The 27,277-nt window shown below is 33.6% G+C and overlaps 1 protein-coding gene across 5 annotated transcripts in view; it reads right to left on the bottom strand.

Annotated features, from left to right (window-relative positions):
* Window positions 1-27,277, bottom strand: part of Rttn (rotatin) — a 157,452-nt gene that overhangs the window by 86,409 nt on the left and 43,766 nt on the right. For all 5 annotated transcript variants that reach the window (XM_027935354.2, XM_071602643.1, XM_071602641.1 and 2 more), the window contains 10 exons: window positions 27,089-27,228; window positions 24,056-24,227; window positions 22,422-22,521; window positions 20,609-20,697; window positions 19,978-20,095; window positions 15,432-15,528; window positions 14,757-14,825; window positions 7,999-8,184; window positions 7,171-7,410; window positions 739-883 (listed from right to left, as the gene is read on the bottom strand). In XM_027935354.2, coding sequence (XP_027791155.2) covers window positions 739-883; window positions 7,171-7,410; window positions 7,999-8,184; window positions 14,757-14,825; window positions 15,432-15,528; window positions 19,978-20,095; window positions 20,609-20,697; window positions 22,422-22,521; window positions 24,056-24,227; window positions 27,089-27,228 — 1,356 coding nt within the window. The remainder of the gene's footprint in view (window positions 1-738; window positions 884-7,170; window positions 7,411-7,998; window positions 8,185-14,756; window positions 14,826-15,431; window positions 15,529-19,977; window positions 20,096-20,608; window positions 20,698-22,421; window positions 22,522-24,055; window positions 24,228-27,088; window positions 27,229-27,277) is intronic.

Below are 27,277 nucleotides of genomic sequence, written 5' to 3'. Positions count from 1 at the left end.
ACACACAATCATTAAGGGTTAGCATTTCTGACTTTCAATATGTAATACTTAATATTTTTACAGAGAATCATCTTTTTAAGCAAAGCAAAGATATTAACATATAATGGAGCCTATTCTAAATCAGTTTAGGCCTTATTTTCTAATTCTTTGTATTGTTTTCTTGATTACTTTTGCAAAGGGTTATTTTTGGTAAGTTAATTAGATAGATAAGGTATTTTCAAATAGATGCATAGATGGACAGACAGGGACCAACAACAGACAGTGAGTGAGCTAAATGGGTTCTGACTAAGTCTCTTGTAACAGAGCAAAACCCTGAGAGAAATGGGGGCTGGAAGGGCAGATACTTCAGTGACATTAGATTAAAGCCTGAGCACTTTATTCATTCTTTCCAGCTTCACAATCACTATATCCCTCCTGCTTTCCTTCTGGCTTTGCTATTTACCTCTCCACATACCTATTTAAATCCCACCCCCACCCTGCAATCCCACTTAAAAATACAGTTTCAGCAGAAAGCTCACATATAGAACAAATTTCATTAAAACACGAAGACTGAAGGTCCCAGATGCTCTACAGAATTAAATCTAGTAAACCCGGTCATATCAGGAAGGCCATGTTGCTACACATCATTTGTTCCAAGATGAGAACTACTTTACTAAGCAAAGGCCACGTAAAGATTATCCTTTTCTATAAAAGCATCACTTCTGAAACCCAATATCCAAATTCTTTCACAATACTTACATGTCTAAGAAGTAATTCTAGAATCCAGTTTAGAAATTCTACTGATGGATTTTTTCTTTGTTCCTTCATTAACTTATTTAAAAAATGTATGATATCTATTAGCAGTTTCTCATCTTCAGTACAAGCAGGGAGCACTTGTAGAAACCTATAATAACAAACACAGTAATAATGGTTTTAGCTCTTTAAAATACGCATGTTGCCACTGTTCATCAGACACATACGCACCCAACACACTTCACACGAGCAGGCTATCTTATGAGACACTAACCTAGATTATGAAAATGCAAAAGGAAGGACTCAGGGCAACTGCCTTCAATAATGCAGCTGATAGTAGAGAAAACACGTGCCCAAGAAACGGAAAAAACTGGAAGAAAGAATTAGCTCAAAAGAAAATACTCAATTAGAAAAGGAACCAAAGGAATGCCACAGAGAAAAACACTTCCTCTAACTGTGCTACGAATGTTGCTTTTTCATTCTGGAAGTGTCATGTTTCACAGATAAGAATCAGTGTTTCAGACTTAATTTTCAATAATTAGGAAGAACAGGGTAGTAAAGTGAGGAGCTAAAAGTCTTGTAAAGATGTCATTAAGGATACATACCAATTTCCTGAGATTCTTTAAAACAAAAAAAAAATCTGCTACAAGAGAGTCAACAAAAAAATATGATTTGTTTTAAAGAAAATTGAGAATAACAAGATTCAATTTTATCTGTAATGTTTTACTTTTAAAAAAATCTAATGTAACTACATCAAAACATTAATAAAAGTAATAATAATACTAATTATAATACCCAGCACTTATTGCACACGGACCTTGCGCCAGACTCTGTTCTAAGAACTTCACAGTAATCTATCAATCTTCATTAAATTCACAGCTCCATTTTAAAAATGAGAAAACTCAGGCAACGATATGGTTATGTAGTTTTTCCATGGTCACAGAACAACCAAGTATTAGAACATAAATGCTAATATAAACACTCCAACACTCACATTAGGCTATATTTGTTAGTAATAGGGTGTTTGTCATATTTTTAAAATATTTATATTTTAGTTGTAGGTGGACACAATATTTTTATTACTTTTTTTTTTTCTTTCTTTATTTTTTTATGTGGTGCTAAGGATCAAACCCAGTGCCTCACATGTGCTAGGCCAGTGCTCTACTACTGAGCCACAAACACCAGCCCAGGTGTTTGTCATATTATCCTTTCATTTTTTTATTTAAAATCTCACTTCCCCAAAATGACATTCAGCTCAAAAGATGTGCCAGATTATAAAAACTGAGATGAAATATTTCAAAAAGACACAGCAAAAGAAAGGATCTAACAAGATAAAATGTAATAATCATAAAAATGTTAAAAAAGGTCTTCTGTGACATCCATAGTAATCTTACACTATCACCTCTGCAGCCTCATTTTATGCCAGCTCCCACATGCCTCCACCTCTTGTCTACCTGCCTTTGGTTCCTGGCTTGAGGCCTTATGACCTTGTCTGGCACCTCTGCTGCTTCCATCCCACTTATCTGTTGAGGCCTAGCTTAAACCCTGGCCCCTAACTGCTCCATCCCTTAGAAGAGAGGTCGTGTTTAGCTACCTTCTTGGCAAGTTCCAGAACAGCAGGGACTCTTAACCAACTTCCCTCACTGCTCAATTTCCTACAAGAGTCTGGCAACTGATGGGTCATCAATAAAGACTTCTGAATGATGAAAATAACTAAGAAAAAGAAGCAATAGCCCCTTCTTCCCCTCCACTCCATCCCACACCACAAACTTCCAAAAGACATCATGTCTGAATACAGAGAGATTTCTAAAACAGTATGAACAAGCAAAAAGTCTGCAAGTACTGAAAGAATTTAGAATCTGTGAGGAGGAAAAACAAAGAAGAAATTATAGTTATGAATAGGAATAATTGGAGTTATCACATGTGAATATAGATAGCATTTATTCCATGTGAGTATAATGAACAAATTAATGGGTAGAAATTACTAGGTAGCAGTTCAAAAGTAAGAAGAACATGGTAATAATTATAGTTAAAAAAAAATGACCATCCTTCAAAGGAGGTATTCATGCCAAGGGTGCATAGCCACTTGACAGGAATATATGGAAGGGAATTCTTCAAGTACATGGCTAGACTAAAGGAGTTCTGAGAGCTCTCAGACTCATCTAACCTACATTTTTAGGAGCCAACTGTATACTATGCCTTGAGCCATATGTGAGGATAGAGGAATGTAATAATACCAGGTACCTACCTAAGCAGAGAAGACAAATACTCAAACAACTTTAACAATTATAGAAGAAATGCAGGCCAGCCACAAGATAAGTACTATGGTAATTACAATTCCATGACAATTGCACATTGCAAAGGAAAAAAATCTTGACTTGAAGCTCAAAGATGAGTAGATATTCATGAGACAGCCATGGAGTTAACTGCACAAAGGCAAGAAGTCATAAAACAGTAATATATGCCCTAGAACTTCACATGCTTTCATAAAACTTGGATATATGTAGTTCATAAAATAATGTCAGAGTTGAGAAATGCAGCTGAAAAGGTAGGCAACTGCCAGATGAAAAAAGACCTTATAAGTCATGCTAGTGGGTTTGAACTCCATATAGCACGCCATGGAGTAGAGGCCAGAGGTGATGTGTACTCTAGAGGGATCATTCGGAAAACAACACAATGAGTGAAATAGGGATAAGACTCCCTGTTTCACAGAAATTGGTAAAAGCTTCAGCAAAAACAGTAGCAAAAGAACTTTTAATAGGAAAGAGGTAGAGACATTAAACATTCAAAATTAACAGGAACCAGTTGAACGAGGATAAATTTCTAACTGTAAATTCTAGTAAGCTGAGTCTATCATCTATTTCTTAATTTTGACTTCAAAATATAAAACTTCTTTACATCTGTTGCTTAAATGACCTTAGAGGACAATTTCAAAAATATGGGCAAAGTCAGAATTTTTCTAATATGTATTTACTCCTGTAAGGACTCCTTTTGTGGTACATTCATTTGGATATATGTTTTTGGATATATACGTTTTTAAAATTAACTTCAATTTACTGAGCCAGGTGTGGTGGGCAAACACCACCCAGCAACTTGGGAGACTGAGGAAGGAGGATCACAAGTTCAAAGCCAGCCTCAGCAATTTAATGGGGCCCTAAGCAATTTAGTGAGACCCTGTCTCAAAATAAAATAAAAAGCGCAAGGGATGTGGCTCAGTGGTTGAGCATGCCTGGGTTCAATCCCTGGTAACAAAATAAATAAATAAATACACACACACACACACACACACACACACACACACCCCACTTATACAAACAAGCACAACCCTGATCCTGTACATTATTTTGTCTAGAAAGCTATTTTGAAATCATTATATATAGTAGAAAAAAATGTAATTTAAGCTTGTGAAAAAATTATCTCAGTAATTTATACAGTCGTACCTTACAGGAAATTTTCTCTCCACACATTTTTTTCCTCTACAGTGTTGGTTCATCTTAGCTAACTGGTTAAAAAAGTGATGTTCCTTCAGCTGAATAAATGCAAAACTAGATGAGTTCCCAAAGTTCCTTCTATACACATATTTCTGTAAGTAAAATTTTTCTAATTTTTCATAAAAAGGTAAAAATCTGTGATATATATTTTTGTTACATTTCTTACTAAAACACTGCAGCAGAAATCCATGAGTTTGTTTTATAAATTAGGCAGCAGTATCAATATTACAGTGAATAAACATGAACCTATAAGCAAAATGAAAAAGAAAAAATATAATTGTCCCTCAGCATCCATGAGGGATTTATTCCAGAACTTCCTGCAGATATCAAAATCTGTAGACGCTCCAACCTTTGTATAAAGTGGCACAGAATTTGCATAAACCCTAAGAACATTCTCCAGTATACATTAAATTACCTCTTGATTAATTTTCATACCAAATATGAATTAAACACTATTTATACAGTTTTATTACACTGTATTAGAGAATAATAAGAAAAAAAGTCTGATTTTGTTCAGTACACACACTTTTTTTAGAATTTTCAATCTGCTATTGGTTGACTCCATGAGTATAGACCTGTATATACAGAGGGCCAACTGTACATAACACAGACACACTCTGTAACATGAACACACTCTGTACTCTCCTCTTAGGTTAGACCTGGGAAAATCTAATGCGATGCTCACATAGAGTTATTGCTACTGACCAATCTGAACTGCCCTAGGGGCTTCCATTGATCCCCACTTTGAGAGTTTTGCTTCAATATGATGTTGTATACTAATTTTACAGTTTGAATTCACAAAGAAAAAAAATTTAGGGTCACTGATTTAAAAAATATCATTGGCTTTTACCATAAATTTTTCTTTTGACAAACAGGAACATATCAAATATGTTGAACCTGCAGATTTTATGCTTGCCTTGGCCGGCAAGAATGTTAAAAAAAATAGGGATGATAGATCTTGCACAACTAACCAAAGTGTAAGGCGAAGTAACATGGAATTTTATAGTATTTTCATACAACAGATATAGTAGATGCGAACAACCTCAAGAGCACACATAAAGAGTAAAATGTTGTAGAAAGTGATGACTTTCCCATATTTAATACCTTTATGGTTTTTTTAAATTTAGGCTTATATAATTTTTTATTTTATTATTTTTTATTTATATATGATAGCAGAATGCATTACAATTCTTATTACACCTATAGAGCACAATTTCTCATATCTCTGGTTGTATACACAGTATATTCACACCAATTCGTGTCTTCATACCTGTACTTTGGATAATAATGATCCTCACATTCCACCATCATTTATAACCCCATGCACCTCCCTTCCCCTCCAACTTCTCTGCCTTATCTGGAGTTTGTCTATTCCTCCCATGCTCCCCCTCCCTATCCCACTATGAATCAGCCTCCTTATACCAAAGAAAACATTCAGCATTTGATTGGCTAACTTCACTTAGCATTATCTTCTCTAACCCCATCTACTGACCTGCAAATGCCGTGATTTTATTCTCTTTTATTGTATATTCCATTGTGTATATATGCCACATTTTTTAAATCCATTCATCTATTGAAGGGCATCTAAGTTGGCTCCACAGTTTACCTATTGTGAATTGTGCTGCTATAAACATTGATGTGGCTGTGTCCCTGTAGTATGCTGTTTTTAAGTCCTTTAGGTAAAGACCAAGGACAGGGGTAGCTGGGTCAAATGGTGGTTCCATTCCCATTTTTCCAAGGATTCTCCATACTGCTTTCCATATTGGCTGCACCAATTTGCAGTCCCACCAGCAATGTATGAGTGTACCTTTTCCCCCACATCCTCGCCAACACTTATCGTTGTTTGTCTTCATAACAGCTGCCATTCTGACTGGATTGAGATTAAATCTTAAGAGTGATTTTGATTTGCATTTCTCTAATTGCTAGTGATGATGAACATTCTTTTCATATATTTGTTGACTGATTGTATATCATCTTCTGAGAAGTAGCTCTTCAGGTCCTTGGCTCATTTATTGATTGGGTTACTTGGTTTTTTTGTGCTTAGCTTTTTGAGTTCTTTATATTTCCTAGAGATTGGTGCTCTATCTGATGTGTGAGGGGTAAAGATAATTTTTAAAAGTAGCTGTGTTTGACAATCAATTTTCAAAGACCCTGAACATTCAGCTATCAGCTCTCTCACAAGGTAGTACTAGGTGGTTCCAGCACATGATAAGAAAAGCCTAATTAGATATTCTAATTATTAAAGCAAAACTAGTAAAGGCATTCACTTTTTGAAAACTCATTTAACCTAGCATTTTTGACAACTGCACACTTTATTAAGAAAGTTATACATTTTACACTAAAACCATGTGAAGACTAAAATGGAAAACTGCTAACAGTTGCTACTCATCAGTCTTCTTTGAAATGCAGCCATCTGCTACCAGTCAAATATGCTACATTTCAAACTAGAGTCTTTCTAGTAACTACTACCAAAGCTATACAGCACCAATTTCAGGAAATACAGAATAAGAAGAGAAATGAGATAATTGACTTGAGAACAATACAAAACAAAAACAGCCTTTGGCAGGTGTATCAATCTATTAATCCACTGACATCGTGACTCATTTATAAATATGGAAAGGATAAACATTCAGTGTGTTTTATCTGTCTTGTCCTAAGTACTTACTTTTGTGGGATAAGATTTTCTAAGCTAGGAAAATAAATAAAATTGTTATAGGTTTATTAATAATTCCTTATAAAATATATTACCTAAGTTAAAATTTTTCTCTTCTGATATCATTATTTATTATAGGTAATACAAATCCTGGATTTTTTCTTTCTATAAAAAGCATTTTTCTCATGATAGCAACTATAAAATACATTCTCTTTATCTTCAAAGGTTTGGTGAAGAACCCAAATACAATTCAATCCAAGTCTTTGAAACCAGAAACATTAAGCTTACACTGACCTGTTTAGCACAGTGTGCCAAGCCAAGGACTTCAAGGCAACCCCACATGGGCCAATGCCACCCTTTAAAGACAATTTGTCATTCAGGAGATAAAAACTCATCCGAGTGACAGCAGCCCGAACATCCCTGTGGGCTTCGGCCTGAACAATGGAGCAGAAGCAGTCCTGCAGCCCACTGGCTGCGTAGGTTATCTTCAGAATGAGGCTGTCTTTTGTGGATAACTTCAATGTATCTAAAAATCTAGACAAAAGGAAAAAATACCAACATAAAGCTATTTATATGGAAGCCCACATTTATTTCTATTCTAAACTCTCCTAAAAATCCTGTTTTATCTTCATTTTCTTTGAAATTAAAGGTTGTCTTATAGTCAAAAGAAAATGGGTATGTATCTGTCAACATTAGAGTTTCACATCAGCATCCCAAGTGTTTTTGTTAACTTTTTCTTCCCTATAGAAATATAAAACAATTTTATTCATTAAGACTGACAGAACATTAATATGTTCAAAAGTAATTTCCACAGTCATAACATTCCCACATATACTTATTGAGTTTTATTCTACTCCAGAGCACTTTTTTCAATGATTTCTGTCTATTAACTAAACAAACTTCATATAATATTTCAACAGCATAGAACACAATGTTTTTTAATTTAAATGTTCATGTGATAGATGTTTTAAATAAACATATATGATTTTTAAAACAAAGTAAAAAAATTACCTTCAGTTAAAAACAAAATCAGATGATAATATCAAGTGAAAAAGTAAAATCCAACTACTTAGTTATAATTAATTAACTGTTGAATGCTTTTTGCTAAATCTGACAGCTTACTCTTGATTATCAATTCCGGAGTTCACTTGCTTCAGTAGATTATCACTCCCATGATACCATGACAGGTTCCAAGCTATTCTCAGCATATCTGATACAGGCTTCAAGGCCAAAAAATCAGATAATGGCAGAACTATTGCGTAAGGACTCACAGCATGGTGGCCGATTACATGAACTGGCAGATGATACCTAAAAGAAAATATATAAAATAATTCAAACTTATAAGTTCTTAAATACTACTGAAAAGATGAGTTCAAACGAGATCTAGTTGTATGCTTCACATGCCACAATAATGTGAGGACCTCTCTCCTAACTGCTGCCTTAAGTTTATCATGCTCTATATGATCTTTCAATTATTCTTCACCCCTCCTCTAAACTTCAAAGAATACTTCATTAAACGCTTCCTTGAGGAACAGCCACATTTTATGTTACAGTAGAGGTATTGTAGAGATAACTAATACTCCTTGAAATCAGGTCCCATGACTACAGTGAATTGAATCTAAAAAGGTGTTCAGCTAGAACACAAATGCCTGCCTTCTACCAAATGCTGTTTCTTATCGCTCAGTCATTCAGTTTCAGGGATGGTACCATAATGTCCACTTTACAGATGATCAAAATAAAGCTTCTCAAAAAGGCTAAAGGAATTGCCTATGATTGGAGGTCCCTAAGTGACTGAATTTCAATTTTTTATTAGCCCTTTATAGTTATATCACCAATAAACTCAACAAGAGAACAAAAAAATATATTTAGATATAAGAACAAACTCAACAGCAATTTCTCTTAAATTAAAATTAGATTAATAGTGTTTAATAGACAGCAATGCTTGGTATATGCCAATGTTAAAGAATACTTCTTCTAATAAAATAGATCCCAAATCCCTGACCACATATTTATGACTGATATTAGAAAAAAAAAACTGGGTAAGATTTCTAAGAGATGCCCAAGTTTAATTTTCACTTCATGCACCCCAATAAAAGATACTAAGACATAATTCTATATGCCAGTCAGGCTACACAATTTAATAAGTAAAGATATTTTTAGTTGGAACTTTTCATGAAAAGCCACCAAAGTTCCTTAGAGAAATAATACCTGATGCTGGTCTAAAACATGGAAATCAAATGTGTACCAGGGGAATCTCTTTATTCTAGAAAGCAGGAAAGTACTGAAGGATTCGTGAGGCCATGCCAAAAGGACACAGGACTTGCACTAGATAAATGAGGAATGACTTGATCATCAAAAGAAGAATAAAGATAATGGCTAGAGGTTTTTTTTCTGTTTTTGTTTTTTTTTTAAATAGAAAGTGAAAAATCCATAGTGATGTTGCAGCAAGGGGATGGAAGGGGAAGAGCTATCTAATATGTGTGTAAGAAACAACAGGATTAGATCACCTTGCACAACCCCTAACAAAATTATGAATACAGAAAGAATCATCACAGGATGTGAAAGGAATGGTGTAAGACTGTTAGGCTACAGGATATTTACAAATCTGAAAGTGTCATTTTCATAGGAAAAACACATATTTTTCACTTTTTACCATCAGGTCACCAACCTGAGCATCACCAGTAATTAAGGAAATAACCATGTAAGTTCACATTGTAGGACAATCTGTACAAAGCTGGCATACACACCTTAAAAGAGTTGACCTAATAAAGAAGACAAAAGGACAGTAGGAAAGACTCTTCTAGAAAAAGTTAATGAAGAAATTTCCACTTCCAGGTATGAATGAAAAGCCTGTACCAATCAAATTAACTTCTAATGAGACCACTAGAAAATAAGTCTTATATTCTCCAAAACTTTACACCATATAGTATTTTCTGATCACAAAGAAAGCTCAGGCTCACAGAACAAAGAGAGAGCAGCAGTTTAAAACTTTTGGAGGCCAAATAGGGCTAGAAATTTTAAAATGCATGTTCAGGATTTGCCAAGAAATAGGGAGTTGGTAAACATCCTAGCCCAGCAGTTTAAATTCCTTAAGGATTATGCTCTAGAAAAGAGAGCAAACCACAGAACAGACTAGCCTTTACAAAGAATGAAACTAAACCCTGAATCAGCTCAGTTCAATCTCTGATTAAATCAAACTCATCTGCCCATAATGTAACTACTGACAAGAAAAAATTAAGTCTTCTGTGAAGGGAGAGAAAATATCAGTAGTCTGTAATTTTTCGTTTGCTATATGCAATGTTTGATCAAAAATTGTTAGGCTTGCTAGGGACAGAACAAAATGTATTTACAGTTTGAAGATGTAATATAAGTTAATTATCTCAGGCATTTGTTACCGTAACATGAAGCTAACTAATACAAAATGAATTAAAAAAAAATCTACCATAACGGTCCTGTAGACCACACACAACACAGATATTGGCGTTGCAGACAAAAGTTTTAAAATGATTGTATTAAATGTGTTCAATAAAATCATAGTATGATAGAGAATTTCATCAGAGGACAGAAACGAATAAAAAAATGTAATTGAAAATTTTTTTGTAGTTGTAGATGGACATCATGCCTTTATTTTATTTGTTTATTTTTTTATATGGTGCTAAGGATTGAACCCAGTGCCTCACACATGCTAGGCAAGTGCTCTGCCACAGAGCTACAGCCCCAGCCCCAGCTCCTAATTGAAATTTTATAAATGAAATTTAAAACTCAATATGTGAATTTAATGCTAAATCAATCATGCAGAGAAAGGCTGGACATAGTGGAACATGCCTGTAATCCCAATAACTCGGGAGAAGCTGATGTAGGAAGATCACAAGTTAAAACCCTCAGCCTCAGCAACTGAGATCCTATCTCAAAATTTAAAAATAAATTAATTAAAACAAAGGGGCAGGGTGGGAGGATTAGGAATGAAGCTTAGTGATAAAGCACCCCTATGTTTAACCCCCAGTACTGAAAAAAAAGAAAAATACTGGAAGATAGTTAAGAGAAGATAATCAGGCTAAAGTGAAAGAAAGAAAAACTGGAAAACACAGAAAAGGATATCATATATAGTTCCTGTTGGAAGGCCAGCAGGCTCTGGCTCTTTGGGTACCTACACAGCAAACTAAAGCCCAGCATAAACAATAAACGGAAACCAAATGCTATGCCAATCAGAAACTGCCAACGAACCAATCACACGTATCTCATCTTACTTCTGTGTCAGCCTATGGAAGCTCACTGCCCTCACTGCAAGCCCTCTTCCTAGGTCTGAGTGCTGCCAATTCATGAAGCATTCTTTGCTCAATCTTGTTTAAATTTATTTTATCTTATGTTTTTCTTTTACCATAGTGACATGATCTTGAATATATGCCACCTATGTTCCATGAAGAATTAAAAGAATGGGCAAAGCAGCTACTTTCAAAAGATACTAATTAGCAAGGCATGATTCATGGTGCACTCCTGTGATCCCAGCCACCCAGCCACCGGCAGGATGAGACAGGAGGATCACAAATTCAAGCCTTGGGTTACATATCCAGTACTACAAAAGTAAGGAAAAACAAAAATACTAGCTAAAAAATTTTCAAATCACATAAAGAGCAAACTATTTCAGTTCAACAAGCCATATGAATATCAAACAACATAAATATGAAAAGATTATACCTAGACGCATCACAATAAAACAAAGAGAACATCTTAAAAGCAGCCAGAAAAAGAAAAAAAGACAAAGAACAACCCACACATAAATAACTGCTTTAAAAATAAATATGTAAAGTGCTGGAGCCCTAGATGAAGTAATAATTCAGGGTCTCGGAAAACAAATTTCCTTCAAAAAAGCAATAATAAAACTGACATAGAACTTTCAACGAAGAATCAACACCCAAAATTCTATCTAGTAAAAATGTACTTTAAAACTGACAAAAAATGATTTTTCTTTTATTTTTGGAGATAGGGTCTCATTAAATTACGGAGGCCGGCCTCTAAATTGCAATCCTCTTGTCTCAGCCTCATGAATCTCTGAGATTACAGGCATGAGCCACCACAACCTGTCAAAATGATTTTTAGATTAAAAAAAAAAAACTTACTGAAATCATTATTGTTAATATAATGGCACTAAATTAAACCAAAAAATAAGTTCTTCAAAATAGAAGAAAGAAAATCTCAGATGGAGGCAAAGAAACCCAAGAAGGAATGAAGAATAACAGATCAAACATATGAATGAGTAGGTACTGCATATAGCAATTATAATAATGTCTTGGAGAATTTATATGTAGAATTTCAATATTTGATAATAGGAAAAAAGGGAAATGAGCAATTAATATTATTCTAATGTCTGTGTTTTGGTATACAGTAAAAATACTAAATTGTATTCAAGGAAGTAAACTATAATCTCTAGATTATAGTTTATAAAATATACATAATAATTCATGTAAAAGAATATATAGAAATAATATATGTAAAACAATACACAAATGAATGCATAACCACAAGCTAACAGTTGAAAATGGACAAATTTTAAAAATCAATCCAAGAAGGCAGGAGAGAAGAAACAAAGAAAAAAAGACACATTGACAAATAGAAAACAGCGAGATAACACATTTGTATTCAAAATCATTAGTAATTACAGTAAATGTAAAATGCATTAAAATAAAATAGTCCATTTAAAAGGTAAATATCAGACTAAACAAAAACTATATACTTCTTTTGAAAAAAATAATTAAGGACACAGAATAGTAAAACCACAAGGATGGAATAATATGTCATGCAAACAACTAGCCAAATAAAAGCTGGTGAAGCAATTCTACAACAGATAAACTAGATTCTAAATGAAGAAGCACTCCAGAGATAAAGAGATAATACTTTACCATGATAGAAACAACCCATCAGAAAACATCAAAATATTATATAATTAATTACAGACTCTTAAAATACAGACAGCAAGAATGGACAAATACCAAGTCTTTGCAGAAGATTTTTCATGTACTTCTCTAGTAACTGAAAGAATTTGACATGTGACCAGTCTACAAAAAAGCAGATTTTATATTAAGAAGCTCTGAACGACACAATTAACACTTGCTATACATTGATCAGTGCACCCACCAACTGGTGCATATACATTATTATTTTCAAGTAAACATGGAGAATTTAATAAACAGACCATATGCTGGGCCATAAAGCAAAATTTGACAAGTTCCACAAGTTTAAAATAATAGAAAAAATATTTTCTGAAGACACGAGAATTAACCTAGATATCAATAAAATAAGCTAGATATCAATAAAATTCTAGTAGAAAATACTAAATGTTATAAACTAAATTTTTACTAACTTTAAACTAAGAGTTGAAGAAATCACAGTGAAATTAGAAGATATTTTAACTGAATGATAATAAAATATAGTATATCAATCTGTGGAATATATCTAAAGCCATATTTAGGAACACTGGTAGCTTTAATGAAAAGAAGGGTAATAGTAATCAACTTTCTAATAAGTTGGAAAATGAACAGTAAAATAAGTCTACAGAAGAAAAAAATAATAACAAGCCAAGGGTAATATATCATGACCAACTTGAGACAGCTCTACACATCTACCAGGAGAGAACAACTTTTTTAAATGACAACAATACTATGAGTAAAGGAATAATAAAAATTCTTTCTCATCTCTATGGATAAATTTTATCTTGAGCTGTCTCTTGCTCTTTTCCCCAGGGAAACCAGACAGAATTGGAATGTCAGCAATTTACCAAGCTGCTTTCCCGATGGTAAAAATAACCTTTATCTGGAAGAGGAGATCTGGAGTAAGATATAACTGCAGGAGGGGAAGCCATAGTTCTGAGCAACACTGGGTACTATGGCTCTTGTGAGTGATTCACCTTGTAAGGACCTAGAATCTATACCCGTGGAACACTTAGTATGGAACATATCTTTATATCTGTGATATGGAGATTCTAAGTTAGGGCAGCTCTCAGCACCCACATGTTGAATCTCATTCTAAGAATGACTATTGTAGTCACATGAATTTTTGATTTAGTGAAACCCAATGACTACTGTGACTAGTGATGCAAATACCAAGGATACTGAGGATATGGGCAGCTAGTACTCTTACAATACTTATGGGAATGTAAAACAGCACAACCAATTGTTAGGTAGTATTTACAAATCTAAACATACTCTAACACAACAATAATGTGTTTAAGAATGCTCCTAGTAGTCATTTATTTATAATAGATCAAAATAGGAAACCAAACAAGTGTTCCACCAATGTCAAGATGGTAAATAAAATTGTTGTAAATTCTTATACAGAATGCTGCATAGCAGTGAAAAATGAACCTATCACTGCTTCATGCAATGACACTGATAAATCCCTTCTAGTCCAGCAAGAGAAGCCAAACCCAAGAATGCACTTTATAAAGATTAAAAAAAAAAAAAAAAACAGAAAAATAATCTACAGTAACAGAAATTTTAGAAGAATTACATTTGGTGTGGTAGAGGGTGGTAGAAGGTAATGAGGAAGCTAGTAGCAGTCTATTACTACTATAGAGAGGGGAGAAAGCCACTAGACCCACGTGTTAACAACTGATAACTCAGGGCTGAAGGGTATGGTATGTAGATGTGCACTGTATAGTTCTTTCAACTTCTCTGAAAATGTGAATAATAACAAAGCACAATAACTGGTGCCGGAAATGTGTACATACTGAAACCTCCCAAGCACCAGTGTGAAGGAAATATGAAAGCACTACAAGTTAGATGATTTAGATGCTAAATGGAAACTGGGCCAAATTAGAGTGTTTTCCCTTTATGTAATAGTAATTCAGCAGTAATGCAAGAAAACCATAGAAATAAATGCTTTACCTTCTAAAAATTGAAACAGGCAAACTGAAGACTGATGGCAAAGAAGGATTACTGGAAGGATTAACAGACCTATTTATAAAAGAAAAACAAAAAGAAACAACTTATACTAAAGTTTTATCTAACAATAACTTGCTTTACTTCTTTGACTGAAAATGAAATCAAGATTTGAACTAGATCTATCATTTGGTACAGTTACATGTTTGCTACTACCTGGATTTGCTTCTAAAGAGAAAATTATGCTTCTTTTTTATCTTTTAAAAATCTCAAATAATAAATAAGCCACATAAAGCAGAGGTTGCACTAGCAGATGAACTCAATGTACTCCTTCCCACTGATTAATCATTTTTATATTAAATATTTTCTCATATTTTTAAAATAATAAAATATTAAAGAAAAATCAACAAAGTTGAAGGTATGTACTAAAAATAAATTCATGACAAAAATCATTGCAGTAACTTTTAAATTTTGTACTTAGTAATAGTCAAAAGTAAAGTTTCAGAGAGACTTTTTGACTGAATTAGTCTTCTAATAACTGCTCAGTCAAACCAACAATCATAGAACATACAGTCAGCATGGGAATTCTCAAATTTTAAAATTTCCATACATTGTTGCATAAGACTGCATCAAAATCTTAAACACTTAGAAATAAAAAACATATAAATTCTTGTATCTCACCACATCTCCATTCTTGATACTTCATCAAATAACAGAAGACAAAACAATGCTGCGACTTCAGTCACTACAGTACAATCTTCATGAAATATCAAGGAAACTAAAGAATAAAAGGAGCATAATTTTATATTTTTACTTCCAGAAAAAATGAACTTCAAATTTAAAATATCTTAAGTGGAAGGGAAGAGAAATGCAGAATAACCAATAAAAACTGACATCACTCAAACTCTGGCTCTCAAACTGTCAGATGTATGAAAATCACTTGGAGGGCTTATACAGCAGTTTCTAATTCAGTCTGTTTAAGATGGAGACTACCACTTGAATTTCTAGTAAGTTCCAGAGAATGCAGGCATTGCTATCCAAGGAGTGACACCTGAGACCCACTCACTAAATACTGTTTGGTTTTAGGTAATCACAGAAACAAACTGACAGTTTCTAGGAGAGCTTTGCCAAGTCATTTAATTCTAGATAAAATTTTCTCACTAAAAGATCCTTTGTATAACTGTTGTCCTTACTACAAACATGTAACCCTAGAACCTGGAGTCAACTTTAAAACCCTGTGTTTAAAGCTATGTTGTTGTTCTGATTTTGTTTCCTGTTTACTGTGGCCAGATGATGGATAGGGAGATGGTCTGAACTACCAGACACATGCTAAGTGCACGACCACTTCCTGTCTAGTTAAATGGCCTGATGAAATCCTTTAGCACAGGTAAACCTCAGCTTCTGATAATGTTTGCAATGCTACAATAACTCAGTGCCTGAAATCTAAGGTACTCTAAGCAAACAGGAATGGTGTTACACCAGTAAGTAATAACATACTATAGAACTTGCAAAATCAGGGAAGCAGAAACAAGAAATTCTTTGGGGTTTTTTTTTTTTTTTTTTTTTTGGGGGGGGGGGGTGTTGTTGTTTTTTGGTTTTTTTAGAAATTAGCTTTAAAGAAGATATTTTTCTAACATCAAGAAAAAAAACATCACATAACTGGCATAATAAAAAATTATAATAATCTACAAGGAAAAGAATGAGGACTCATGTAAGAATTTAATTTGTGTAAACATTTTCTCAGTGGAGATAAAATAAGTTATAATATTTCCAAATACATAAGAAATTGCTGGAATAAATTGCCCATGATATGGGTAATGAACAGATTTAGATCTGTAGCAAATACTATATACCAAAATTAATTCTAGATAAAGAGTTTTTTTTAAAAAAAAAAAAAAAACATTTTAAATATATTAGGAGAAAATACAGGAGTAGAAAATAATTTGAAGTATAATAGTTAAGTAACCTCTGAGACATCATTCTTTGAATTTCAAATTTTATGTCATGACGGAGCCAATACTATATTTCAGGATTAGAAATTAACTTAGACCTCATTTATTAGCAACTTGGCCATTCTGGAATTAGAAAAGCTCCTATTCATAGCATGATGAAAATCCCAACTGCCCTAACAAAAAAGTGTTATATGTATTTCCACAACATATTTAAGCTGATCTCTGGTATAAACAATATGTCAGAAATGACAAAAAGACTAGAAGAAAACTAAAAACAAGCATAAGGGTTATATCTGTTGTTATAAAAAGAAACCCCAAGTCACTTAAAAGGAATCAAATACACCTGAAAAATAGACAATTCAAAAAATAAGAAATTTGAATATACAATATATGAAAAAACAATGAACTGCTCTAAAATAAGTAGACACATAATAATGAGATATTATTTTCATCTATGAAAATAAAGAAAAATTTTAAATGAGACATTCAGGGGTGGCAGAGTTAGAAAGAAGCCTTTTCAGCACCACTGATGAGAACAATTTGGAGACAAATTTACCCAGGGTTATAACATAAGTCACAATATATGTGCAAAGATGATCACGCAAATGGTACTGTCATGTTGAGAAGTCTGCAACAAGTTTCCATTAAAGAGCAAACTGAAGCACCACACAGCTGCTTTGCAGGTTTTCACTTTTAAGAAAGTAGATTTATATGTGATAATATGAAAAGATATTGAAGATATATTTTTAGTTAAAAGGAAGCAATACAATATGAAGTATACAGTTTGGAAAGTACAACATGTGAATATAGAAAAGTTCATTACAGATACACTTGGCAAACAATTATTAGAATAATCTTCTTTGGTGCTAATAAAAGGAGAAAATGAAAATTTTCAGAACTTTAATTTTTATGTGCATTATATGATACTTTATAATGAAAATAGGTGAGTGTGTCATAACTTAAAATACAAATAGGGATCAGAAGGCTGAGTTATTCTGCCTCTACCATGTATCTGGTTATGACCCTGTCCGAACTGCTAATCTCTCCAGTCCTCAATTTCTACACTGTATGATGGTGCAATAGATGATGTCTATTCCTAAGATATAGCATTGGCTTCTGTCATGACAATTTGTAATTCAAAGCATGGTGTCTAAGAGCTTACTTAACTATTATACCCCTTCAATCTGTTTTCCATGTTACCAACAGAACAATCTTTCTAAAGTACGTATTCCCCTGTTTACAATCTTCAATGGCTTCTCACTGCCCTTAATAAGACCGATAGTCCCTGTATGAAATGATCTCCTTGTGTCATCCCACCACTCTCCAGAGCTCTCCAAACTCGGCTGTCCCTCACCAACCACATCAAATATACCAATATTTCTCACATAAAATCAGGTCTCCCTCTATTTGGAAGTCAATCACCTCTATCTGAACTCCTATTTAAATTCAGAAATTCCAGCTTAGATGTCACATTACCTGGAAGCATTATCTGATGTTTTTCCACCACCTAATCTACCCAGAATTTCTTCTGGTGCCAAGAAACCCATTACAGGTATTTTTATACTGTGTTTTTTGTTTATTTACCAAAATCTCTGATAGTATTATATGCTCCCTGAGGATCCATTTGCCATGCTTATCCGCATAATCCAAGGGCCAACCACCATACCTAGCACATAATATGTACTCAATAAATGTTTGCTGAAGGTTGGGTTTTTCTGGTTGGGCAATTGGTTAAAAAATTAATTTTAGGGGCTGGGGTTGTGGCTCAGTGGTAGAGTGCTCGCCTAGCACACATGGGGCCCTGGGTTCGATCCTCAGCACCACATAAATATAAAATGAAGATATTGTGTCCACCTAAAACTAAAAAATAAAAATAAATATTTTTTTAAAAACTTAATTTGGGGGCTGGGGTGGTGGCTCAGTGGTAGAGTGCTTGCCTAGCATGTGTGAGGTACTGGGTTCAATTCTCAGCACCATATATAAACAAATAAATTCATAAAGTTCCATCAATAACTAATAAAAAAAATTTAAAAAAAATTAATTTTGTCCTGAAGTTAATCCATTAATGAGAGACATTATAATTCATGCTCAGATTCATTGAAGTATATTTCATAAACAGTGATGATATAGAGAAAATTTTAAATACTAAGAGTTACAGATTATATTACCATGGACAGTGCTTTTGAATCTAACAGGTACTGGTAAATTCAATGGCTACATAATGCAAGCAAAAATTATAAATGAAAGGCAAACTAAGGGCTAAATTCAATTGCATAAGGTTAAAAGGAACACAGTTATTAACACAATTAAGGAAAACTAGAAATTCACAATTGCTCCTCTTTCAAATGATTAGACTATTTAAACTTACAAAAGTTTTGCATTCTATTGAAAATTTTATAAACCTAAACATAATATGTCTGTTTATTTAGTTTGGACCTTTGCCAAATACTACTTAAATAAACTATATCCAATTCATTTGAGCAGCAGAAATCATCAGGGAAAAATAACACTATAATGCAATGACTATATTCTAATAACATATTTTGAACATAAATCTCATTTTTCTCTACATGAGATATTTGACCAAAAAGCCTCTTATAGAATACATAAAAATAATGATTTACCTTTTGGGGAAACAAAATAGTATAGAATATTAACAAGGTATCTTAAGAACAGTCAGAAAAGAAAAGACACAACTAGATAAGATTTTTCTATCCAAACACATTATTAAACTTAAACAGACTTTTCTCTAAAACTCACAGTTAAAACTTTCAATAGAATAAATTCTTAGAGTTTCTCAGGATGGTCTAGTTTCCACCCCTCACAGTCTGGATCTATAGCCTCAATGCTAATCCAATGACATCACTGGATCCCACAAGAAAGGTTCCAGGATCTGACAGTACAGCAAAACAAGAAAAAAGGAAACAGATACTGGCGGGGGTAGGGGGACACACAGTATTGGCAGCAGCTGCAGCTTTACTCCTGTATAGACCAGAGTGTCCCACCTGAGCACCAAAGGGCTTGTCTACATAAAGTCACAAAGAGCAGGCAGAGGCGTCAGCATCTCTTCAGCTCTAAGGTCCACTCAGTTACAGGACCACAGGGAAACTCCCACAAAAGCAGCAAGTGCTTTCCACTGTGAGCAGATTTTTAGTAGCATACTAAGAAATGCTGTTGTTCCATTAGTAAAATGGGAAGTAAATGTTACCTACAGTTAAAAGAATAAAAAGAGCTTAAGGCTGGTCTCAATTATTAGCAGCATTTATGTTATTCACCTCTGAATAACAGGGTCAAGAGAGAAGATTGCTGTGACAGGGAAACACGCATCACTGGATCCGCACATAAAACTTTCCTGAGGAGTGTGAGGCAGGGCTGAACCAAACATTCTACAACCTGGCCAGAGGGAAAAAACAGCATTATTTTACCTTCACCACACCTAAAGTGAGATAAATATACCATATCTTTTTCTAAACTTTATGGTTTGTCATCATAGTCATGTGAAACTACAATGAAAATAAATATTAGTAATTACTTTCTGCTGAAATAAGCTTATACATAACATCTACTTACATATCTTACAGCCATACTTCTACATACATGTCTTATGGATATGTATTTTGTATTAGTGCATTATAGTTGTACATAGTTGTGGTATTTGTTGTCACATATTTGTACATGCACACAGTATAACAATATAATTTGGTCAATATTCTTAAAGGAATTTTAAGATTAGGTTTCCTTTACAGAGACCCCATTTTTAGAAATTTAAAAACAAAACGTAAGTGAGATAGTGAGTATTACTTAGAAATTAAAATCTAAGTACCCATCCAAATTCAGCTAAATTCAGTTTCAGAACTGATTAGTATCACCACCAAGATACATCTAAACATTAAACATTAGTCTTACCTTGCCATCTTGACCCACACATTCATTTAAATACTCAATTATCTTGTCAATTAGGCATAACTTTTTCACCGCAGCATGCATTTTAATATCTATAGGTTTAAAAAAAGTTATTAAAATTTAAATAAAAATTTTTGTAGTTTTAGTAGCATTTTGAACTGGTATCCACAATTTTCAGACTATTAAAAATAGTTACACCTTGTGTTGAAATTGGAGGATAAAAACTTTTTTTACTTTATATATGTCTGTACAATGTGAAACCACTTAAATTACAAGTATAACTTACTTTTATAACCTAAAAACAAATTTAAAATAAATACTCACATGAACTAGTACAGACTCTTAAGTACTATAATTTTAAGTGTAAAAATGAATCTCTTACTTATTCATGGTAAATTATCTTCTTTATATTGTTTCACTAATCTTTGTTCTCTTTTCCAACTTCATCAACTCAAAATATTTAGAATTCTCCACAAGCTAATGTGCAAATATGAGTTCTAACAAGAACATTTTTCAATAAAAAAATCTTATCTTCAAATTATTAATAGCAAATATAAAGAAATTTTAATATACTGAATATATTTCTAAAGAATATGAACTCATAAATATGAATATTCATATATTACATTTGTAATAAGAAGTCATAAAGATTTTATACACATGCACATATGTTATTAGAACCAGAAACTCTAGTTATTTAAAATTAGCTGGAAGTCAACAACAGACAAATTTTCTTCTATATTCTCATTGAGAAAAACACAAACACACATATATTGATACTGAATTGGTAGCTATAACTACCTTTAACTGCTTATTAAGGAAAAAAAAAAAATTCCCATTATCCCCAGTTTTTGTTTTGTTTTGTTTTTGTTTTCTTGGTACCAGGGTTGAACCCAGGGTCACTAAAACATTCAGCCACATCCCCAACCCTTTTTATTTTTTGTTTTGAGACAGTGTCTCACTAAGTACTTAGAGAATCACTAAGTTGCTGAGGCTGGCTTTGAACTTGCCATCCTCCTGCCTCTGCCTCACAAGCCACTGGGATTAGAGGCATGTACCACTAGGCCCAGCATTACTGGTTATTTATTTTTTTAAAAATAAACCCTTTAAAAAAATAACAGGTACCGTGCATTATTTTTATTTTACCTATCTATAAAAACACTGTTTGATTAATTTCTCTGAGTAAATTGTACAAACTGAAAACAACATGTATTGCATAACTTAAGAAAGGAACACAAGGGAAGGGGTTATAGCTCAGTGGTAGATCGCCTGCCTGCCTAGCATGTGTGAGGTACTGGGTTCAATTCGCAGCACCACATATAAACAAATAAAGATTCACTGACAACTAAAAAAATAAAATAAAAATAAAAATAAATTTTTTAAAAAGAAAAGGAACAAAACTTTCTGTGAAAATTCTATCAATATTTTAGAATATGATAATTCTACCAAATGACGTATTGTGGATCAAATTATGATCTATATATATGTCTTATGGATATGTACTTTGTATTAGTTCATTAAGGTTATACATAGTGGTGGGATTTGTTTTTACATATTTGAACACGCACACAGTATAACTGTTTCTGTAAAGAAACAGTAAATATGTTAGGCTTTGCAGGCCACCTATGGTCTTTGGTTTTGGTTTCTGTTTATCTAACAACTCTAAAGATTAACCATTCTTAACTTGAAGACAAGAAACACTCAACAAACAAAAACAGGCCACAGGCTAGATGAGACCCACAAATTGTACTGTGCCAAGACCTGACCGTACTACACACAGCAATCTCAAATCTATCAGAAGCAGCACAGATATTACCTTGCAAAATCACAGCTAACTGTTCTGCAGCTGACTTTCTCAAAACAAGATCAACATCATCTGAGGTGAAAATTTCATGTACTTTTTCAACAGTGTCCAACTACAAACCAAAAAAAAATAAATAAGTTACATTTTTACCTGCTTCAAATTCTCTTTATAAAATTTTACAGTTTATGCTATAAGACCAAAATCTGGAAAAGTCAACTTAAGTAAGTAACTGATGAATTTACATGTAAATTTGCAACAGTAGTGTAGTAGGTTGGGGAAGAACTTTGGGTATAAAACAAAGAGCCATCATGTCAAATAGCCTCTCTTAACATATTTTGCCAGGAAGTTATTCATAACCCATTCAATCATTAGACACACCTTGAGAACTTGACGGGAGACACCCATGCTTCCTAACTTCTCTACAAGTCACACCAGGCTAACATCATGCAAAAGGCCTTCTGGACTTATGACTCAGTACCTCCCTCCTGCTCCCAAAGCCACCAGCTGGAAATGCCCTGGCCTTTTACCTTCCTACCTTCTGAAAGACCCTGAAATAGACAAGTCCAAGGAAGTGACAGAGCCTGATACTATCTCACATCATGGCAGCAGAGTCTGAAATATCAAACCCAGCAACACAAACACAATAAAGACAACCTCCTTTCTCCCACCTAATGCTATCATCTAGCCTAAGGACTCACAAAAGACAAAATTTTCCCTCCCCACCTTCCAACAAACTACACACAAGATAAACAGTGACTATCAGTGGTTTAGTACAAAGCAGTTCCCCAACTGGACCTTACATGTGGCCAGAGGAAGACTCTCCAGTCTTTCTGCCAGGACTGTCATCTGGCCCTTAACATTTAGATTAGGAAACAACTAATGTGTTTCCTCTTAAAAATAAACAAACAAAACAACAACAACAAAAAAAAAATCGTACTGGCACTGGTGAACTTATCTAAACTTAAATAAAAACTGACAGGTTGCAAACTTGAAGTGAAATGAGAAACTACAAAACACAGGAATGTATTAATGGAGATAATGGTCAACTTTCTTCAGACTTTTCTATGTGTCCCACATGAAGTACAGCATTCCTGATTAAAGACAGGGAAATGGATGCTAAACTTGTGAAGCTATTTAAGATTTAGGAAAAAAGATTAACAACAACAACAATCTCAGAAACATCATAATATTTAAGAGAAACTGCCTCTGCATTCTATATTATGTTTTTTTGTTGAGATGAAGAGGTGAAACTTTTTGTCAAAAGAACTTCTCCCTTTTTTGCTATTATAGGCAATTGCAATATAGGAAGAATTTTCAATAGTTTTTATGTCAGTTATATTTATTTTTAAATCCTCACAAAATTTCTTTGTACTATATTTGCCTTATGTTATATTTAAGACACTATTCAAAACAATTTACATATCTAATATATACACTAAATTAAAAGGGACACAATTGCTGGCATACAATACACACGCAGGACATACTTGTTCAATTAACAAATATAGCTAGAAGTGAGAAGAACCCAGCCCTGAATCACCACCATCCTCCCCCCAGCACATATAACCTAAAGAATGTCATAAAAATATGTGATGTACAAATGCATCAAAGAACCACAGAGTACAAACTAAAAAAGTCACAGTTACCTTAATAAGCAATTCTTTTCTGTCATCCAGTTTGAGTTCAATAGGTTTCTTCACAATAAATAGATTAGTAACTCTGGAAAGAATTCTGGCATCTATTATGGGGCGTTTTGTATCGGCCCCTTCTTCATTGGCAAGATAAAATGCTAAAAGCTTCAAAGCTAGTGAACGGACCCTAAAAACAGGAAGCACTTAAGTCAATACTTTGTAATATTTAAGTATCTATAGAAAAGGCCTATAATTCCCAAGAATTATTGTATGTCAACACAGCAAATTAGTCATACTTATTAATACTGCCTTACCAAAAATATTTTCCTTTTTCTATTAAAGTTTTTCACATATGACTAAAATTATTTATTCAATTAAAAATAAACATCCAAAATCAGGAATTACCAATTTGATAGACTAACTGAGACTACATAGTACAGTCAACTTAAAGACAATCTGCAAATTAAATTTTTAACTTCTGATTTCAAATCTAGTGATCTATCTCAATCTCAAAACATATCAGGGATTCATGACCAGATCCCAAATAATAAATCTAAATAAATAATTCCAAATAATAAATCTAAAACTCTAGGAGAGTAATTAAGCTAATAACTAAAGTATAACATTATTACAATGTTTGAAAATGTTCTTATATTTGGGTCAAACAGACTCCTTTCAAATACAAAAATTTCTTTTATAATTCTTTATATAAAATAGAACAGAATTAAAAGTCAGTTAAATGGGGAGATGAAAGTTTTTTAAGAAAAAATTAAACATTACATGCCACTAGACAATGCACTGAAAAACAGAAAACTATCCAATGGACAAAGGTCATTAGTAGGAGAAACTGGAATAAACATGTCATCTGTCACTCCTCTGGTAGGTTCTCTCCAACTACCAGGAAATACAGAAATTTTAAGTAATAGTACAAGCCACCAGATTTTAAGTACTACCCACAAGACCTTAGCTACAACATGACCTCTCTCCAACAGACTAGAAAAGTTACCTTGCTGTTTGTGGACCTGTCACCCTGAAGTCACCTAAATTGTTAACATTTATCTCACTTTATTAAAACCAATAATAAAGTATAATTGTTAATAAGATCTATCTTTCCAATTATAGGCCAAATTCTGGAAGGGCAGGGCCCAAGTCAGTGTTGACATTCCCACATTTGACCACACCTTGTGGGCAAATGGAAACATTCAAACACTTTCTGAAACTAATATAAGGTATTTACTACACTATTATTAACAGATTTCCTCTCTAGAAGACTAACACTTACTCTAAGATGGTAACTTTCTCTCTCTCAAATTTGCTGAGTTACCTCATACAAGCTTAGCAAGGCTAGAACATCTAAACTGGATGTTTGCTATGGTGCAAAATCGTAATCCTACGACTCAGGAGGCAGAGTGACACATGATTACTTAAGCCAGGAATCTGAGACAAGCCTGGGTAACACAGAAGACCCAGCTGGCAGGGCACAGGTGTAGACATGTACTTGTTCCTTTTTTCTACACCAATAATACCTATATAAACATCTGGGATTCTAAATTTATGGATAGTTTCAACCCCTAGAAAAGAAGGGTAGAAATAGAAACATGTAAAGCATATCTTCGTGCATCTTCTTTTCTGACATAAATTTGGTATATTTTTAGGTTTAGCACAGGGTAGCAAAATTCACTTGTCCCAATAATGTATCCAATTTTCTCACTACTTTTTGAGTATTTTTATGTATAAAGTACTCAATTTCTGAAGATACAAAGATTGGCCAATAATAGGGTTCCTGCCTACATGGAATTTAGAGAATTAATGGGATGGGATAGAATTAATCAAATAAGGAAAATGAATGTGTAATTCAAATTATTTTAAGTTCTTTATAACACAGAATTATTTTATCCAGAAAGTCCTGGCCTTGTCCTAAGCTCCTGGGGACATCCTGCCTGTTAAGAGTATCTTTGTTGACCTAGGGACCTTGGGTCCCCTCAAGTGAACAAGAAATAAACTTCCATTGTGTTAAATTGCTGAACTTGGAGATTAGAATAAGTGATAATTTTACACTAGTACGTGATAAACACCCTGCTCAGGAACTATGAAACGTGTGGAGGCAAGTTCCATCTGCCCTAATTTTTCTATAACTCTACTCTGCATACCTTACAGATATTTTTTAGAATCTCTTCCATTGATTTTCCTCCTTCCATCTCCTTAATGCTTTAGTTTATTTCTACCTACTTTCTTATTTTCAGTCTAATCATCTATTTCCAAATAAACTGCTATATTATCCTAATGTAAGGTTTGGAGAAAAAAATTAGCCATTTGTCAAAAGAATGTCTGCTTATCCTGCCAGCCTTTTCAATTGACTCTTCTTCATCACTGCTTGTCCATGTTGACTCTAAACTTGTTTCTCTTCTCAATTAAGGAAAATCTAACCACTGTTGCCTGAAGAGAGCAATAGAGAAGATTCATGTTGCACTGACAGAGAAAGAAGGAAATTGCAAATTGCTCTTTCTTTTCTTTTACTTCAAAATATCTACTCTAACAACAGTCAAGGAAAAGACCATTTTAGTTTCTCACAAACTGAGGTGAAAATAATTCACCACTCTATGAGTTATCTCATACAAGCTTAGCAAGGCTTTCCAAATACTTTTTGGAAAACTTAATTTTCAGAACAGATGTTTAGAAAAGGATCATTTTAAGAACTAATAATTTCTAAAGAAAAGATGAGAATACACTATAGTTTTCCAACTTACTAATCTCCATGGTTCTCCAACTTGCCTATAGCACTAGTGAACAGCACTGAGTGGCAGAACTTCAACACAGACTCATCTGGCAAGGGATGAGTAGGCTACAAAATGGATGAAATATTTCAAGAAAACATCAAGAACACCTTGCATCTGCTTGATTTCACATATTAGTTTCTTCCATCAACAACACAGAATAATCTTCCATTACATCCTTTAGTCTGATGCTCCTTCAGATTGATAAAATTACCACACTTCCTTAGAAGGTTTCCATTTATCTTTTATATTCAAAACATCACACTGTACTCACGATAGCTTTTTCACCAGCAAGAGTCGCAGGACAGACTTTAGCCGGGTAGTACAAGGAAGGATGCCTTCTCCTGCCTCAGAACCCGCTTGGCTCAGAAGGAGAATGCAGTTACCCAAAGAGTCTTCTAGGTCGGCATAACCCTAATAATTTTTTAAGAGAAATTCTTATTTAAATCTATACATATTAGTT

The sequence above is a fragment of the Marmota flaviventris genome, chromosome 16, assembly GCF_047511675.1.
Source record: "Marmota flaviventris isolate mMarFla1 chromosome 16, mMarFla1.hap1, whole genome shotgun sequence".
Taxonomy (NCBI): Eukaryota; Metazoa; Chordata; class Mammalia; order Rodentia; family Sciuridae; genus Marmota; species Marmota flaviventris.
The sequence above is the reverse complement of the archived record's forward strand: the minus strand, read 5'-3'. Positions and strand labels throughout refer to the sequence as shown.